Source organism: Pezoporus wallicus, unplaced genomic scaffold (genome assembly GCF_028554395.1).
Source record: "Pezoporus wallicus isolate ANWC-B61680 ecotype Strahan unplaced genomic scaffold, APGP_CSIRO_Pwel_v1 scaffold_7107, whole genome shotgun sequence".
NCBI classification, from domain to species: Eukaryota; Metazoa; Chordata; class Aves; order Psittaciformes; family Psittacidae; genus Pezoporus; species Pezoporus wallicus.
In genome coordinates, this window is record NW_026642114.1 from 4997538 (window position 1) to 5016272 (window position 18735).

The following is an 18735-nucleotide window of genomic DNA, read 5'->3' on the forward strand; positions in this document are numbered from 1 at the left end:
AGTGATGTGGGATTATTTCCTTTTAGGGATGATGTCGTACCTGAAAGTAACGGTCATATGGAACATACTTTGCGTTTCCCTGGTGATCCTTTCACTGCCCTTGATTCAAGAAGTGTCTTCTCAAGGTACTGTAACATACAAAGTTGAAGGGAGGGTGTCTAGGATATCTGATAAGTAGTAAGAATGGTCCAAATGCATCTCCATAAAGAGACTAAGTTCTAGAACTTTACATTTATTCAGACAGGAATTATGATTCAGCTTTATGATCAATGAATATTTTCATAAATATATCTTGGTACAGCATGGTCCTATTTTTTTTGAGGCGTAACGTATAAATATGAATAGAATACTAAATGTGTATGAAACCTACTTCTTTTTCTGGTAGACATATTATACAGATCCTGTTGCTCTCTGACGTATTTAGCCTAAGTGATTTGCAGCATGATTCAAGGAAGAATCTAAAGTTACAGTATCCACAAAACTTGTTTATAACTATTTAAACATAACGGGCTCAGAGAAAGGAATATCTATACTATGTTAAGTGTCTTGCCATTAAATGCACTGTTACTACCATCACAAAGGCAAATTTTGGCAATTATTTGTCTAATATTGCAGATTCTCATTTGTTTTCAAAGCTCAGTAATTGGTTTCTAACTAAAATAACACCATTAAGAAGAAACCAAAGAATTTGCACCCTGGCAAGCCTTGTGTTGTCATAGCTCTCAAGTAGCTATCAAGTTGTTATAGTGATAACACTGTGTCCCCTTTCATTTTTTTGTAAAAAAGTGGTAACAAACATTATACCTAACAGCTGAAAATCAATACATACATAATTGTTTGTTATTACTTGGTCTTCCTTCATACACACACTGTGTGTGTGCTGTTAGAAATTGTCTCTGGTGTTGTGCTTTGTTACATGTTAGTTCTTGTTATTTTCTTGTTGTTCCTCAACGCTAATTATCTTCACTTTTAGCTTGCTGACTGTTCAGCTTCTTTGTTTGTATTTAGGGGCACTTCCCCTGTGGTCCTGTATGTTTCACTTCCAGAAGAAGCTGTTAGCATGTTACATTAGTAGAGATTTCACGTAGGAAGGGGAATTGTTGCAGGATGAATATCTGATCTGGCAATAGAAGGTAACGAATGGCTGCTGAGTTCGAATGCTTGCAGTTTGAAAGCAGTTGCAATCTGCACTATTTATTTATTATTTATTTTTGTCTAGCATTTTCCAATCTGAAAACAGTCTAGCAGTAAAGCCACTGTGGAATGAACATTTATGTTAATCTGCTAGTAAGTGATTTCCTAATTAACAAAACAGAAAAGATACTTCATAGAAGATTGCAGGAGCGGATCCCAACTGTTCCTAACTTCAGAATTGATACCAAATTCCACACTGACCTCAGAGGAAAAAACCCAAACATGTAGAGGGCAGGCAGATTTTCAAAATTTATTGCAAGAATGGCTCCAGGGACCTGTATTTATTATGACAGTGCTCAGGAGATTTTATTTATTACAAAGAACATTACCAAAAGTAAAAATCAGACCTAATGGGGCTGTTAGGTACAGTTAGGCAGATGCACATCTACAGTCATACCATACATAAGGTGAATTAAGATGGAGAACAATCTGCAAAACAATATAGTGCCTGGCTGATGTACTGCCTAAGTTAAATCTTCACCAGCTAGTTTGGATGGCAGAACTGCTGTGGTCATACTACTCGACCAGGCCTCAAGGATTTGTTGATCTAAAGAAGAAACAGGATATGGTAGCCTCAGCAGAATACCCCTCTAACCTGAACGTGCACTGATGCTGGTTCTCAGGCTGACTCAGAACAAACCTCTGATCGGCATGCTTTCAGGAGGGGTTGCATCAGGCCCACAGTTTTTGCAATACCAAGTGAAGAAATGGCATTCTGTAGAAAGAAAAGATAAATCTTACTACTTCCACATTTCCTAACATACCATTTTGGTTTGGCAATGTTTACATCAGTGTTGTGTGATTTTAGATTTATCAAGCTGTACAGGGAGATGTGGGCAAGGGTATTCTAGAGAGCATGACTGCCAATGTGATTATAACTGTCATCACTACATGGAGTGCTGCCCCGACTTCAAGAAAGTCTGCACAGTGGGTAAGTTCCCAAACACAGCCAGTTCCTATTGACAAAACTTCCCCTCCCCTTTGCTCCAGCTCCCTACCACACCAGTGTCTCTTCTCTGAATGCTTAAATGTCTTAGTTTGCTGCGTCCTTGTTCTCCTCTCCTACACATATTGTTCTCCCCCTCAAAAACTTAGTGATAACCTCTCACAACCCATTCAAAGAAAACTGTATATCCACAAGTTACCCTGAGAAAAAAAAATTGCTTTTCAGAAGAACAGAGGCAAGAGGGGGGAAACAGTTTGCTTACTCCTTGCTTTCTTCTCCTTAGTGCATTTGTACTGTATCTGTTTGTCTCTTGTACAAAAAAAAAAAAAAAAGGAAAAAACAAATCCAGGGGTTTTCAGGAAGACATTCTGGGGCATCCCAACTCAAACTGAAGAATTGTGTAGGCTGTAAGGTCTAATCCAAAGTCAGTGTCCTTCCATGAATAAAAATTCACTCTGGATCAGAACCATGTCCAGAGTTGCATTGAAAAGATGGTTGGACGAATATTATTTTATATGTCTTATTTATAAGCAAAACTGCATAGTTTAAATAAGTACCGGTATTTCAAACTGTTTTACTGAGAGTTTAGAAGTATTTTATTATGAATCAAATGTCAAAAATATCAGCAATTTAGCTCACTGCAGCTTGTTACACTGCACTGCAGTTCTAGTAAGTTACAGGTATAAGACTTCTTAGATCCAGCAATATAGCCCAGGAGTTGTTTAAAAGGCAGACACATCACTCCTTGAAACACTAATTCTGCCACTCTGACACACAAAGAGAAAGCACCTTCATTTTCAGTCTTCCCAGCCCGATTCTGATTTGTGAGGGAACATCAGCATTTCTCATAACTGAAAGTACATACTGAGGTATTTTAGTTATGTAGACCATTTATTTAGAATCATAGAATCATAGAATAGTTAGGGTTGGAAAGGTCCTTAAGATCATCTAGTTCCAACCCCCCTGCCATGGGCAGGGACACCTCCCACTAAACCCTGTTACCCAAGGGTCTGTCCAACCTGGCCTTATTGTGGGCTCAGTTCCAAAGTTATTCTGGCATCTATATAACACTTCATAAAATGCTTAAGGCTAGAGGAAGTCTCCCCTATTCTATCCTAAAAGGCTGAATTCAGGCAAGCACAGTAGGCACCATCCTAAAAGGATGCAGGCAGTCTAAGGACTGTTGCACAGCTAGTGTGTGATCGGTGCTGACTAAATTAGAGAAATGCCAGACACTGCTTATGAATAAAATAAACCCTAACATCATAAAACGATATTCACTTGTGCATGTGGGATAAATTCACTGGCATTAACAGACACAATCCACATCTACATTGGTCAAAAGAATTTCAGAATCTGCCTATACACTAATTCTGATTTTGATAGATAGTGCCACATGCATGCCACAGAGACAATGATTTCAATAGAGACTTATCTACAGAAAAGATACAGGACCAGAATAACAGATCATATGATAAATTCTGGAAATACCAAGTGATAGTCAGTTATTGTCTCAATACTGTGAGATACTAAGCATCCTCCAGAAATATTCACTTCAGGTCTAATGTAATCACTGCAACTTAATAGTTAACTAAGTACCTATTAAAGGTACTACAGAATGTTAATAAATATTAGATTGTAATGTGATGGAAATGTTTAGGGTCAAAACTTGTCCTTGCAAAATACAGCAAGCATATTTTGCTAAAATCTGTAATATGTGCATACACAGTTTCCAAAACAATTTGGACATTATTTGATATGAAACAGAAGTACTGTAGTTGTCAGAAATTAACCAATCATGAAATATTAAAAACACATGGTTATTACTTATGTCAAAACACACTAGATACTCTTTCAATACTAATAATTTAAGAATTGTATTAAATAGACTGGGATAACGTTTCAAAATTAGTCACTGTGCAGGTTTGTTAACTCATTCACACAATAAAGTTGCAGTATTTGCCCAGAGACACGAGGTACACTTGGTCATGACCTATTTGGGCAAATTATTTTCAGAAATGCTTTCTTAGACACATCACTCGATGCAGAGAGGTACCCTTATGAACACCTTTTTGGAAACCCAACCCAGAATTTAAATACCATTCTTGAGATAACTGCTGCTTGATCAAGGAAACTGAAACCTTCTATGATGGGACCTAGCTAAAGTGAACGTTGAGGTCACACCTTATTCCATTATAAATTCTAAATGGTCTCAATATACTGCAGTTGCAAAGTGCAGTTCTGGTTGTATAGCCTGATCCAAATTCCACAATTACACAAACAAGTTCTGAATCAGACCAGGATAACCACTGGCTTTTTGAAACTGTTCTTTACATCAGGTGAAGCAAATGACTTCACTGTAGAAAGGGCCCAGCATCAAATGTGAGCTAGCCAAAATTACTCACCTTCTTGTTCTGCCTTAAGTAGCACTCTCCTGCAGAGGACGTTGCTTTGAAGCCTTTGAAAGAGGAAGAGAATGTGACTGTGATGCAGACTGCAGCAGATATGGCAAATGTTGCCCAGACTATGTGGAACACTGTGAAGAGGGTAAGAAATTTACCATTATATTTTTCTTAGATGTATTTAAACAAAGATGCTTTGCATTATGATAAAACGCTGACTTCTTAGGACACAAGAAGTTGACTACTGAAACAAAACCAAAACAAAACCAAAAAAAAAACAAACAAAAGCCCCAAACAATGACCCCCCCCAAAAGAAAGAAAAACCCCACAAAACCAAAAAATCCCAACAATAAACAAAAAAAAATTCATCTTTTTGCCACCTCAAAATTGCCATTAGCGAAGACGGCCTCACTTTAGACTTTCGGGAAAAACATTTCTCCTGTCTGTGATGAAACATTTAGAGATCCATAGAGTATTTTTGCTCTTTCCCTCCTGAATAATAGTTTAAAGAATCCTGTAGGACAAGAATAAACCTGCATGAAATTTTGTAATCACTTTCATTTTATATAGTTGAGACTGAGCATCCATGAATAAAAATGCTCCCATTAACAGATTATTTTATTTCTTTCAGCACACACTGAAAAGTCACCACTAGAAGACAAATCAACATCTAAAAGATCATCCAAAAATGAGGAAAAGCCAGAGGAAGTAACACAGCACCATGAAGTTATGGAAGGTAGGAAAGTGTATGAATGAAACAGGATGGGTGTTACCTGAAGGAACATTAAAGACCATTTTCCTGCTCTAGAAATAGAAAGCCAGTGCGAGACATTACCCCACAGTTAGCAAGCTTTGGAACTGCTCAATTCATAAACTAATTACCTCACCTAGGCCTCAGGATACTGGAGAGTTCATTTAGCACAGATGTTGGAGTGCGGTGATGTATCCTGTGTCTCTACTGGATTTTCAAACACATCTTCCAAAAGCGTTACACACCGTTGTCAGTTTTGGACAAAGTCCAAACAGGACTGGAACAGGAAGGGTGTTGTATTTTGAGACAGTGATGAATTGGCAGGACCAAGACAGGAAAATCTCCTAGCAGGTTTCTCTAGCTTTAATCAAACCAGGCTTCATGCTGCTTCAGAAAACATATGATTTATTTTTTCTGAATGGAAAATATGTTGCTTTCCTGTGTACTTTGGTATTCTGTTCCAGCATTTTAAGTGATAACTCAGGTTCAGTCTGAAATCTAAAGTTGAAATAACAAGAATTAAATGAGACTAGGGAGTCAATTTTGGCCAATATTTTAACAGTCATTCTTTTGTTTTGTTTTTTAATTTAAAATTTATAATACTTACCTTTCTAATATGGCAACGTCCCATTATGAAAAAGAAAAATATAGTGGGTTAAATGAAACGAAGTTAAGGAAATTCAAATAACCATTAACAGGATCCACTTGGGTATTTCAGACACATTGAATGAAAGGAAAATCTATTCTGCAACTCTGTGCTCATATAGAATCATAGAATAGTTAGGATTGGGAAGGACCTTAAGATCAAATTCCAATCCCCCTGCCATGGGCAGGGACACCTCACACTAAACCATATCACCCAGGGCTTTGTCCAACCTGGTCTTGAACACTGACAGGGATGGAGCATTCACAGCCTCCCTGGGCAACCCATTCCAGTGCCTCACTACCCTAACAGGAAAGAATTTCCTCCTTATATCCATCTAAACTTCCCCTGTTTAAGTTTTAACCCGTTACCCCTTGTCCTGTCACTACAGCCCCTAATGAAGAGTCCCTCCCCAGCATCCCTACAGGCCCCCTTCAGATACTGGAAGGCTGCTATGAGGTCTCCACACAGCCTTCTCTTCTCCAGGCTGAACAGCCCCAACTTTCTCAGCCTATCTTCATACGGGAGGTGCTCCAGTCCCCTGATCATCCTCACGGCCCTTCTCCGGACTTGTTCCAACAGTTCCATGTCCTTTTTATGTTGAGGACACCAGAACTGCACACAATACTCCAGGTGAGGTCTCACAAGAGCAGAGTAAAGGGGCAGGATCACCTCCTTCAACCTGCTGGTCACGCTCCTTTTAATGCAGCCCAGGATACGGTTGGCTTTCTGGGCTGCAAGCGCACACTGCCTGCTCGTGTTCATTTTCTCATCGACCAGCACCCCCAAGTCCCTCTCCACAGGGCTGCTCTGAATCTCTTCTCTGCCCAACCTGTAGCTGTGCCTGGCATTGCTCCGACCCAGGTGTAGGACCTTGCACTTGTCATGGTTAAACTTCATGAGGTTGGCATCAGCCCACCTCACAAGTGTGTCAAGGTCCCTCTGGATGGCATTCCTTCCCTCCAGCATATCAACCGAACCACACAGCTTGGTGTCATCGGCAAACTTGCTGAGGGCGCACTCAATCCCACTGTCCATGTCAGTGACGAATACGTTATAATTTCTACAATACATTTACACAGAGATTACTCACACTGCAATATTATAAATTCTTCCAGTCTTCTGGGAGAGAGACTGCAGAAACTAAACAAAAAAGAAAAAAAAAAAGTGAAAACAGAACTAAACAGCAAAACCTCAGAAAGACAACAGTGACAGATTAAAATGCAGAAACTTTTACAGTTATTTTTTGCTGAATATAGCCATATAAACAATTTGACATGTCAGTGTAACTATATATATATACATTGAAGTGGCTCTTAAAGCTGTAAATCACAAAAAGGAAAATTATCCAAGATAAAGATACAGTAGGAGATGCAGTCAGATGTCTGTGTTCAGAAAGTTTGCTTTCTTCTCGTTTCCCTACCTTTCCTTCAAGTCTAGGTCATTGGTACAGGCTATCTTATAATGAAGATCAGAGGAATAAATCAAAAGAACAGACTGGGAAGAGAAGCATCTTATTAGAAGGATTATGTTTTCCAGCATAGTTCCTCCTCCCTGAAAAGGGATGGAAACAAGAAGTAGTCCCACCTGCAAACACCGAACTAAAATCTGCCGTGATGCATTCAGAGTTGTGACAGGTTAACCAATAGAATTACTTAAAAACTTAGCTGATATGCTGCAAATTCCCATGCAGACAAAAGGAATTCATATTTAACACAGCCCAGATTAGCTTTGCTCTTCTACATTATTTCTCTTCTGACAATTACCTAAGCCCATAACTAGCATTTACCAATTTAACCTAGGTTACCACATATCCTTTCTCCTTCCTCCCTGTTTTAAATTTTTCAATGACTTTAATTCGTGCAATTTTACACAGTAAGATTTTAGAGGAAAAACCATAAAAACAACTATTGCTATTCAAAAGGTAAATTGCTATTTCTAATTACTATAATAAATTAGTATGAAATAGGTGTATGCACGGCAATTCCAATGTCTTAATATATATATATGTTCTCATAGATACCCCACCGACAACAGCAGCGTCAACAGCCAAGGCTGAATCTCCCATCACCCCCAAACCTGAAGACACAACCCCAGAGGCCACAGAGACATCAATAACTGAGGCAGACCCTCCCACTACCCCTAAACCTGAAGACACAACCCCAGAGGTCACAGAAGCACCAACCAAGGCAGACCCTCCCACCACTCCCAAAGTAGAAGACACAACACCTGAAGCCACAGAGCCACCAACAACCAAGGCAAACCCTCCAACAACCCCTAAAGTAGAAGATACAACAGCTGAGGCCACAGAGGAACCAGTAACTGAAGCAGACTCTCCCACCACCCCTAAGGCAGAAGATACAACAGCTGAGGCCACAGAGGAACCAGTAACTGAAGCAGACTCTCCCACCACCCCTAAGGCAGAAGATACAACAGCTGAGGCCACAGAGGAACCAGTAACTGAAGAAGAATCTCCCACCACCCCTACGGTAGAAGATACAACCCCTGAGGCCACAGAAGAACCAGTACCTGAAGAAGAATATCTCAACACCCCTAAACCTGAAGACACAACCCCTGAGGCCACAGAGCCACCACCAACTGAGGCAGACCCTCCCAGCAGCCCTAAGGTAGAAGATACAACACCTGAGGACACAGAAGAACCAGTAACTGAAGCAGACCCTCCCACCACCCCTAAACCTGAAGACACAACCCCTGAGGACACAGAAGAACCAGTAACTGAAGCAGACCCTCCCACCACCCCTAAACCTGAAGACACAACCCCTGAGGCCACAGAGGAACCAATAACTGAAGCAGACCCTCCCACCACCCCTAAACCTGAAGACACAACCCCAGAGGCCACAGAGGAACCAGTACCTGAAGCAGACCCTTCCACCACCCCTAAACCTGAAGACACAACCCCTGAACCAACAGAGCCACCACCAACTGAGGCAGACCCTACCACAACTCCCAAGGTAGAAGATACAACCCCTGAGGCCACAGAGGAACCAGTAACTGAAGCAGACTCTCCCACCACCCCTAAACCTGAAGACACAACCCCTGAACCCACAGAGCCACCAACAACGGAGGCAGACCCTACCACCACCCCTAAACCTGAAGACACAACCCCAGGGGCCACAGAGGAACCAGTACGTGAAGCAGACTCTCCCACCACCCCTAAACCTGAAGACACAACCCCTGAACCAACAGAGCCACCACCAACTGAGGCAGACCCTACCACAACTCCCAAGGTAGAAGATACAACCCCTGAGGCCACAGAGGAACCAGTAGCTGAAGCAGACTCACCCACCACCCCTAAACCTGAAGACACAACCCCTGAACCAACAGAGCCACCACCAACTGAGGCAGACCCTACCACAACTCCCAAGGTAGAAGATACAACCCCTGAGGCCACAGAGGAACCAGTAACTGAAGCAGACTCTCCCACCACCCCTAAACCTGAAGACACAACCCCTGAACCAACAGAGCCACCACCAACTGAGGCAGACCCTACCACAACTCCCAAGGTAGAAGATACAACCCCTGAGGCCACAGAGGAACCAGTAGCTGAAGCAGACTCTCCCACCACCCCTAAACCTGAAGACACAACCCCTGAACCAACAGAGCCACCACCAACTGAGGCAGACCCTACCACAACTCCCAAGGTAGAAGATACAACCCCTGAGGCCACAGAGGAACCAATAACTGAAGCAGACTCTCCCACCACCCCTAAACCTGAAGACACAACCCCAGAGGCCACAGAGGAACCAGTACCTGAAGCAGACCCTACTACAACTCCCAAGGTAGAAGATACAACCCCTGAGGCCACAGAGGAACCAGTAACTGAAGCAGAACCTCCCACCACCCCTAAACCTGAAGACACAACCCCTGAACCAACAGAGCCACCAACAATGGAGGCAGACCCTACCACAACCCCTAAGGTAGAAGATACAACCCCTGAGGCCACAGAGGAACCAGTACCTGAAGCAGACTCTCCCACCACCCCTAAACCTGAAGACACAACCCCTGAACCAACAGAGCCACCAACAACAGAGGCAGACCCTACCACAACCCCTAAGGTAGAAGATACAACCCCTGAGGCCACAGAGGAACCAATAACTGAAGCAGACTCTGCCACCACTCCCAAACCTGAAGACACAACCCCAGAGGCGCCAACGACCAAGGCTGACTCTCCCACCACCCCCAAACCTGAAGACACAACCCCTGAAGCCACTGAGGCATCTACAACTAAGGCTGACTCTCCCGCCACTCCTAAACCTGAAGACACTACTCCAGAGGCACCAACAACCAAGGCAATATCTCCCACCACTCCCAAACCTGAAGACACAACCCCAGAGGTGCCAACGACCAAGGCTGACTCTCCCACCACCCCCAAAGCAGAAGACACTACCCCAGAGACACCAACAACCAAGGCAGAATCTCCTGCCACCCCCAAACCTGAAGACACAACCCCAGAGGCCTCCGAGGCACCTACAACCAAGGCTGACTCTCCCACCACCTCCCAGCCTGAAGACACAACCCCAGAGGCCACAGAGGCACCTACAACTAAGGCTGACTCTTCCACCACCCCAGAGGCACCAACAACCAAGGCAGAGTCTCCCACCACTCCCAAACCTGAAGACACAAGCCCAGCTGCCACAGAGGCACCAACGACCAAGGCAGAATCTCCCACCACCCCTAAGGTAAAAGACATAACCCCAGAGACATCAATGATCCAGGCAGACTCTCCCTCTACCCCTAAAGTAGAAGAGGTGGAATCTTCCACAGCCCCTAGGGTCAAGGGGACTACCCCTACAGGCACTGAGGCTAACACCACTGCCATACAGAAAACAACATCTATGGAAGTAACAGCTACTGGTCCTGGATTAGTAACAACTGCTAAAGACATGAGCACTCAAAGTACTGTGACTGTCACAACAACTACAAAAGAAAAACCCATACCTGGATCGGATGCAACAGTTTTAGAAACAACTGAGAAGAAAATTACAACTTTTGCACCCAAAGTAGCAACCAGCACAACTGTGAAAAACACGACTACAGGCATTCAAAAGACAGTGGTGACTGAAACTAGGACTACTGAGATTATAACAGTAACTGACAAAAAAGACAAAACAGCTAAAACTGTTACTACTCCTATAACTGAAGGGACAACAACTAAAACAGAAACGACCACAGTGAACAAAGAGGTAACAACACCCAAGAAAGACAAAACTACTGTGCTTAAAGACATTTTAACAAGAACAAGTAGGAAAGACACAACTACTGTAACTTCAGAGAGAACAGCTAAACAAGATGACCCTCCTAAAGGTAAGGATGATATTCCAAACACAACTCCTACAGCTGAGCAAACTGTCACTACAGCAGCTGCAACAGAAACAACTGTCATAGACAAGACTACAACAGCTGCAGAGAAAGAAGTAACCACTGCTAAACAGGACAAGACTCACGTACCAAAAGAGACTTTCACAACTAAGAAAGAAGAAAGCACCACGGGGACAGAGAGTGTAACAGCAGCTGCAGCAGTTACAACGCCCCTGCCCAAGCCCACTGTGTTGCCAACAACAGTCAAACCAGGTTCAACTCCTAAACCCAAGGAAATTGTAGCAACAAATAAAAAAGATGCTACTACAGAAACTAAGCAGACAGTAGAAGCAGCGAAAGAGAGCATAAGTAATACTTGTGTTATTGTAGAGACAACAGCTGATAAAAAAGAGGTAACGACCACCAAAGAAACTAATGTCACACCTGAAGAAGAAACGCCTGATTCCTCTGAAAAGGCCCCTAGTATTGACAAAGGAGAGGAAACTCCAGTTACCAAAGAAACCACTACAAGAGATAAAAAAGACACAATAGAAGAAATGTTTATTGTTTCTAAAGGGACATCAAAGCCAGCTATACATTTCCAGGAGATTACTGACACTAGAGAAGAGCCTCATCCAGCTGACCCTGAAACTCTGCCAGTAGAGGAGCCCGAGATAAACAAGCCTTTAATACAAACTGACAACTTGCCAATTTTACCTGGAGAAACACAAGGTAATTGCATTTCAGTAGGTACAAAAGCAACAATAACTCCACCAGAGTACAACAAAACACATGAGTAAAGGACATGCAAGTGCGTTCTACACAGTGTCACAAGAACATGTTACTTCTGTCCCACTGCTAAACCATAACCAGGTAAATCATACCAAGGTGCTGCAGCTGCCAGCATCCTGAATACTGGTACCTCAGTTTTCAGTTGTTCTGTCAATTCTTCATGTAGTTTAGAATGTGATTTTTTTTTGCTGAAGAATGTTTGCTGCAAGTACTGTAGAAGATGCAAACAGAAAAAAAAAGTCCTGGAAAAAGAAGATAAATTTCTAAGTTCCGTGGAAACATTGAAAGGGAGTAAAGCTGAATATTCATTACTTATGGTAACCAGGTCTTCTGTAGTCACATACAGAAAATATCACACAAGGTTGACAAAAAAATCTCTTCCTGGTATTCTCTTTCCTCTGCACTTTTTGCCACATTTTTCATATCCTCACTATTCATTTTAATCAGGTATAGCCTGCAGGTTCTTAGGCATTTGTTTTCCAATTATTTTGGAAACAAAAAAAAAAGGAAAAAAAAAAAGCTTTTAGATGGAAAATACTTGTATTTTTATCCAAAACAGATTCATCTTTCCGTTATATTTAACTGAGAGTAAATATAAATGAAATATGGAGAGGGAAGGGAACCTACCAAACACCTAGTAAACATCCCAGAGCATGAAGGATTTAAAAGAGGTAGCGTGCAGTGCATTTCTAGGTGGTTTTTTTTTTCTGCGTAACAGGTGCTTAGACAAGCAGTAAGCACAGATAGGCATACTTAGCCCTGTAAACGGCTGCTCTTGCACTCCTGGGGCCAAACGAGAGAGCCAGTTTTTCCAGGAACATCTCTCAAATGAGTAATTAAACCCGTTGCACGACAGAGAGCCCCGAACATCACCCTGCTGTGGACTTGGGGGGGGGGGGGGCGGGAGGGTAGCTCAATTCTTGGTGAATGTTAAACAAACCCAATTCACTGTTTTGCAGCAAAGGATGAGAAGGACCTGTGCAACGGGAAGCCAGCGGACGGCATGGTGGCGCTGCCGAACGGCACCCTGGCCGTCTTCCGAGGTAGGTAGATAGGCCGCCCTGGTCCTGGTCCCAGTCCTGGACTCCACCTGCCCATCTGTCTGCCCTCTGAGCCACTGAAGAGCTCCGAACCCCTCACGAAGAGACACATGAGGCCGGTGCCCTCCCCAGTACCGCGAGGCCCGGCCACGCCTCAGAGGTGCTGCCGGTGCAGGAGCCGCCTTCCCCCTCAGCCGCGTCCTGAGCTGGGAAAAGGCTGGAGAGGGGGCTCTCGTTTGCAGTGCCTTTCCCTCGCGTGATTCGCTTTATGTCCGCCCGCTGCGCAGGTCACTACTACTGGCTGCTGAACGGCAGGAGCCCACCAACGACCAATCCCCGCCGGATCAGCGACGGCTGGGGCATCCCGTCCCCCATCGACTCCGTCTTCTCCAGGTGCAACTGCGATGGCAAGACTTTCTTCATCAAGGTGGGGAGCTTGCCAGCCGGGGAACGAATGTGACAGGCGCAAGAGGCAGCCGGGGACGGACGAGCGTCCTTAAACAGCAGCTCCACAGGAGAGGGGCCTTGCATTGCCCGTGTTATAGATACAGGCGTTTGCAAATAGGGTGGTGGGTTTGAAATTCTGTGGGTGAAGTTAAAACTCTTCACACCACCACCACCACCCCCCCCTCTCGTGAGAGCCTTGAGATGCTTCTTATCAGGAAAAACCTACATTCAGTGTCTTTTTTCCTGTGTAACTGGCCAGGAGACAAAGCATTGACAGAAATTGAGCAATTGGGCCACACGTCAAAAAAAGTCCAACTGTTTAAAATACAGGTATTTTATCATGCCTTTCCCTTGCCCAAACAGCCTAAATTTGTTCCCAATACATTTACCTTCCTGAAAGGTAATGAAATACACACATCTCATAAAAGACATTATACAGTTACTTCCCAGTTAATCATTCAGTCCTGGGATCCAAACAGCTTTTTCTGTCCATGAAAATCTAGATTTATAAAGCAAACTGCTTTGTTCAGTATCCACTATAATAATTCATTTCTAAGATACTCTTTCCCCACTGAAAAGCAGTTAAAAGGCTGGAAAAGGATCTGTTTACATTTTCTTCCTGTTTTTAATGAATGGAGTAGTGGTTTCACTCACTTTTATAGTTATCAAAATGCTAGTGTTATGATTATTTTTTACGTCTGTGTTGAAACTCAAATTACCAAGAATGAATTTACTCCTTTTTTTTCCTTTAATCATCAGGGTCCCCTGTACTGGCGTTTCACTAACGGTGTTATGGATAAAGGCTATCCCAAACCTCTTGCAAATGGATTTGCAGGGCTAAGTGGAAAAATAGTAGCGACCCTCCCTGTTGCAAGATACAATAATAGACCAGAATCTGTTTATTTTATCAAAAAAGGTATGTTTCATATTTCAGAAATTCAGAGATGAGGTGCTTGAATTGCCTTAGGAATTAAAACATCATTTCTCTTGACTAAAAGATGTGTTTCACTCAAATTAAAAAAAATAAGTGATGTTAAAGGTGTCCTAGGGGAGTCAAAAATATCCTGAAGATCTAAAAATTTGTGTTTCAGTGCTTTTTAAAACGGAGAGGGCTGTAAAGGATAGAATCCAGGAAAATATTAGAGTAAGTTTTATCTGGCAGTAAAAAACTATTCTAGACTGAGGTTAGAGAAAGAAAGGCTTTAATCTTACTAGTTCCTAACTATGTATGGAAATCTCCCCCCCATTTCTTATTTCAAACTAATGTGCTTCCTTGTATGAATGATGTGATGCCAATGTATGAATTTTTACCTTGATTTAAAAACCATACGTCAATGAAACGTAAATCCCTTTTTGGACTCTAGCCCTCTTCTCATGAAACCTAAAATGATGGCCTTACACAGTCCTTGATAAAAGGAATGATGGCAGCAAAAGCAGTTCCCCTGGCATTGTACTTGCTACAATAACTGTAATGAGCAGTGCACCTAGAAGCTCATCTTGGATTTAGAGATGAAGGTTTTCTGTTTGGTTTTTTACTTGCCTCAAAATGTAATGGATCACATGTAATAGACATGAAAAGTGACATCTTCATATCTGATAGAGTTGGTGGTTTGGTGTTTATGTTTTTTTTGTATGTCTTTCATTTGATTGTGGTTTTTGTTGGTTTTGTTTGTTTATCTGGGTTTTTGGTTGATTAATTTTTTTAACCAAATGAAACAAACATCTATTTTAGATGGCAACATGCAACAGTATGTGTACAGACAAGAACCAGCTAAGAAGTGTCAAAGAAGAACCCAGATTACTGTAAGATACCCAGCTTATGTCCCAAGACTTGTAATAAGGAGACGCTTCCAACGTGCAGTAAGAATGCCAACCGTTATTCAGACTGTCAGAATCAACCCACGTTCATCTGGTAACTTATGTTTATTAAGTTTCTTTTATACAACCATTTTAATCTTAGTAGTTCTGAAACACAACATTTGGGCTTTTTTAAAGTATTATCTATAAAAAATTTTAATCCAATGTATCTCACTTGCTGTAGATTATACAAGCAAATGATAGCTTACAGCAGACATACTGCGACAACTCCAAACTCTTCTTTTGCTTGCAGGAGTTTTGCGTAAGGAAATCAAAATGAATGCCTACTGGAAAGGGCTCCCGAAAGTTATTCATTCAACTATATCACTACCCAACTACAATAAGCCAGATGGCTACGATTATTATGCCTTCTCTTACAGTAAGTTAAAGCTAATGCAAGTTATTTTGTATCTCAGAAGACTAAAGGAGGGGAAAGAAAGAAGCTTATGAATCTCTCGGCTTTCTGGAGCGTGAGGTTATTGCTTGGGGTTCTGCAAGAACAATTTTAAGCGCTACTAAACAGTCCTGAGAATTAAAATATTGCCTGTAATGGGGAGATGTTTCTATTAAAAAAAAAAAATCAGGAGTTACAGGACAACTAGCAGCAATAAGGTACAATGGCTCAAACTAGCCAGCTGCAAAATGCATTGCCATAAGCGTTCAGGCTTATAAAGTGACAAAAACCTGACACTTAAATGCAGAATTACATTAGTGATAGATTGAAATCCCTGGACCACTGCACACAAATAGTTTTTTCACTGACTTCTGTGAAAGCATTCCTCAGAATTTTCTGTATTATTCAGGAAAAAAAAAGAAAAAAGCGTTAAGAACTAGCTGTATCCAAATACAGGATACTAAAGTAAATCTCTGATGAGATGTATGATCTATCTCCTAACCTTAACATAAGCACATTCACACTTGGGGACCACAGAATTCCCACTTCTGTAGTCAATGCAAGATTGTTTTGGTTTTAGTTTGATTTCCAAAAAGACTACATCTATGTTCTAGCAGTATAAAAGTATTCTTCCCTACTCCCTCTTCTTGGGACAGATTATTAGCAGTATTGTAAAACTTAACTAAGTGCAAAGAAGGACACGTAAAAAATAAAGTTGAGGACAAAAATTCATTGTTATAGTCTCTCACCTCCACATATATATGGAATGGAAATAGAAAATCTGCTATTCATGCCTAAATTAAAAGGCAGGCTTTAACTTAAAGATTCTTTCCATGTACTAAGCAGTTTCTGAAATTTAATTCTGACACATCTTCATTTCAGATCGGTACTACAGTTTGGATGTTGGCAAAAGAATAGCAAAACCTGTTACTGCTCTCACAGGAAAGACTGTATCCAAAGACTGGTACAACTGTCCTAGCAAGTGATGCACAGCAGAGGATTTAACAAAAAAGATGCCATTTGAATGTTGACATTTTGTCTAATTTTATTAATAAAGACATTGAAATGTGTGCACACAAATCTAAGTATAAAATACTGCTTTAAGCTCTGGCTTCATTACACTAGAACAACTACAGGCAAACTGGCACTTTTGTATACACATCTGTAATTACTTTAGAGATCATTTAACTGATATTCCCTCTGTTCAGGCCTCCTCTGCCTCCCATTGCATGAGTTACACCTGTGTTGGGAAAGAAAACAAATGAATTAATAGAAATCTTTTTTACCTTTTTAATCACCCATTGGTACTTGTGATACCTCATCCTTCTGTAAGGAACTGCTACTGTAGGGAGCACTTCCTTTCAGATAAAGTTCAAGTTCTCCCCTCTGCCTTCCCCTAGGGCCTTGAGATATGGATATATTCTATTTCTGTGATTTAAAAGGGCATTGTTGACTTGTGATCCTACTTCAGGCCCTGTGCCAAAAGAACAACATTCTTATCATATTTGAAATCAGTTAGTCCCTCCCTTTTGTCATTAAAGAAATGGTGATAGGCAGAAAGAAAATCTATCCTAGGTCCACCTCCTCACTTTTATTTTTGTTTTAAAACACCAGATACCTACATTTCAATGCTAGTATCAAGTCTTCTACAATACTAAAATGGTGCCAAATTGAATATAATTCATCTAAGGATTTTTAACACAAACATTGCAAACAATAATTTATTGCTTTGGTTTAACTATATTGCATTACAAAGTCTGTTAAATCTTTAATGCTTACATAATTTTTTTTTTAAATCAGTGTAACTGGAACCTCTAATGTACCAAATGAGAAACTAATATATAATGTTAAAAACAAATATTTCTAAACTTATGTCCTAACATCTTTTAAAAGATCTTCCTTTAAAACTTTGCCAAGTTTAAGATTTACTGCAATTTACTTTCCCTCCACTAATAAAAAACAAGTGCCACATTAAGTAGAAAGATTGCCTATCTAAAACATGCTCAGACTAACATACTAAAACAAAATTGCAGAGCTCTTAGGGTAACATACTGAAAGCAAGGGCAGGGATGCTGTATTATTCAATGTATTATAAGCAAACACAGGCATATAAAGTAGTACACTTCATATATGGTCCCCAAAGGAAGGACTAAAAATTTGTTCGAAAAGCTTTGAATTTGAACAGCCTTGAACACTTACCCCTCTGCCTGTTGAATTGACGACCACGAACACCAGTTCTTAATGTTGGTGGCTGAAGTCTGACACGTCGGAACGGCTTAGGCTGGTTACTGCTTGTGTCTGTGAACAAGTGGAAAAGCAGAAAAGGATGTCTGTGCCTAGTACAGTTTTTCACTGTCAATGTTTACATTATTTGATATGCATTACGCTTTCAAATGTACTTTAAATTGTGAAGGTGTATCCTTATTTCATTGACACCACCTCTAATACAAATAAAAGCCTCAAAACAAGCACATTTGGTGGTACTTCTTGCTAACTCAACAGTGACTTACTTACTGTTCTCTGACTATTTAACTGAATGAAAAAACATTTTAAATCTGACATCAAACATAACAGTGGATAGAATCACTGAAATATCAGTAACTTTTGCTCCTCGAAGCATTATTCTTACTACAGCCTACTCTAGTTACTGCAGACCAAGTGAAAATTGCTTGCCATTAAGACTAAAGGCAGCAAAACATGACCTTGCTGTAAGAGTTCTATCTTATTTTGTGTTTCTTGGGTATCAGCAGTTTTTGATGCTGATCCAAAAAGGTCCCACACTTAGTGAAATAGTATGTATCAACTGTTTCCAGCAATTAGCCTGTACCTGCAGATGAACTAGAAGGAGGATCTTGACTAGTCGAGGGAAGATCTGACTCATCAGATGCTTGAACAGATTCTTCTTCTTGCTGGCTATCAATTTCTAAGCCTGCTTCTGAAGTAATTCTAG

At 41.3% G+C, this 18735-nt stretch overlaps 2 protein-coding genes across 4 annotated transcripts in view; one reads left to right on the forward strand and one right to left on the reverse strand.

Moving 5' to 3' along the window:
- Window positions 1-26: 26 nt before the first annotated feature.
- PRG4 (proteoglycan 4) lies at window positions 27-16878 on the forward strand. Its single transcript, XM_057427204.1, has 12 exons — window positions 27-125; window positions 2003-2125; window positions 4568-4687; window positions 5174-5278; window positions 7956-11317; window positions 11429-11987; window positions 13007-13090; window positions 13375-13514; window positions 14294-14450; window positions 15267-15446; window positions 15645-15770; window positions 16668-16878. The coding sequence occupies exons 1-12, from the start codon at window positions 29-31 to the stop codon at window positions 16769-16771; spliced, it is 5157 nt and encodes a 1718-aa protein (XP_057283187.1). The 5' UTR covers window positions 27-28; the 3' UTR covers window positions 16772-16878.
- TPR (translocated promoter region, nuclear basket protein) overlaps window positions 16813-18735 on the reverse strand; it is a 41650-nt gene continuing 39727 nt past the window's right edge. For all 3 annotated transcript variants that reach the window (XM_057427418.1, XM_057427417.1, XM_057427416.1), the window contains exons 49-51: window positions 18613-18731; window positions 17985-18083; window positions 16813-17025 (exon numbers count right to left, since the gene is read on the reverse strand). In XM_057427418.1, coding sequence (XP_057283401.1) covers window positions 16970-17025; window positions 17985-18083; window positions 18613-18731 — 274 coding nt within the window. In that variant the 3' untranslated portion in view covers window positions 16813-16969. The remainder of the gene's footprint in view (window positions 17026-17984; window positions 18084-18612; window positions 18732-18735) is intronic.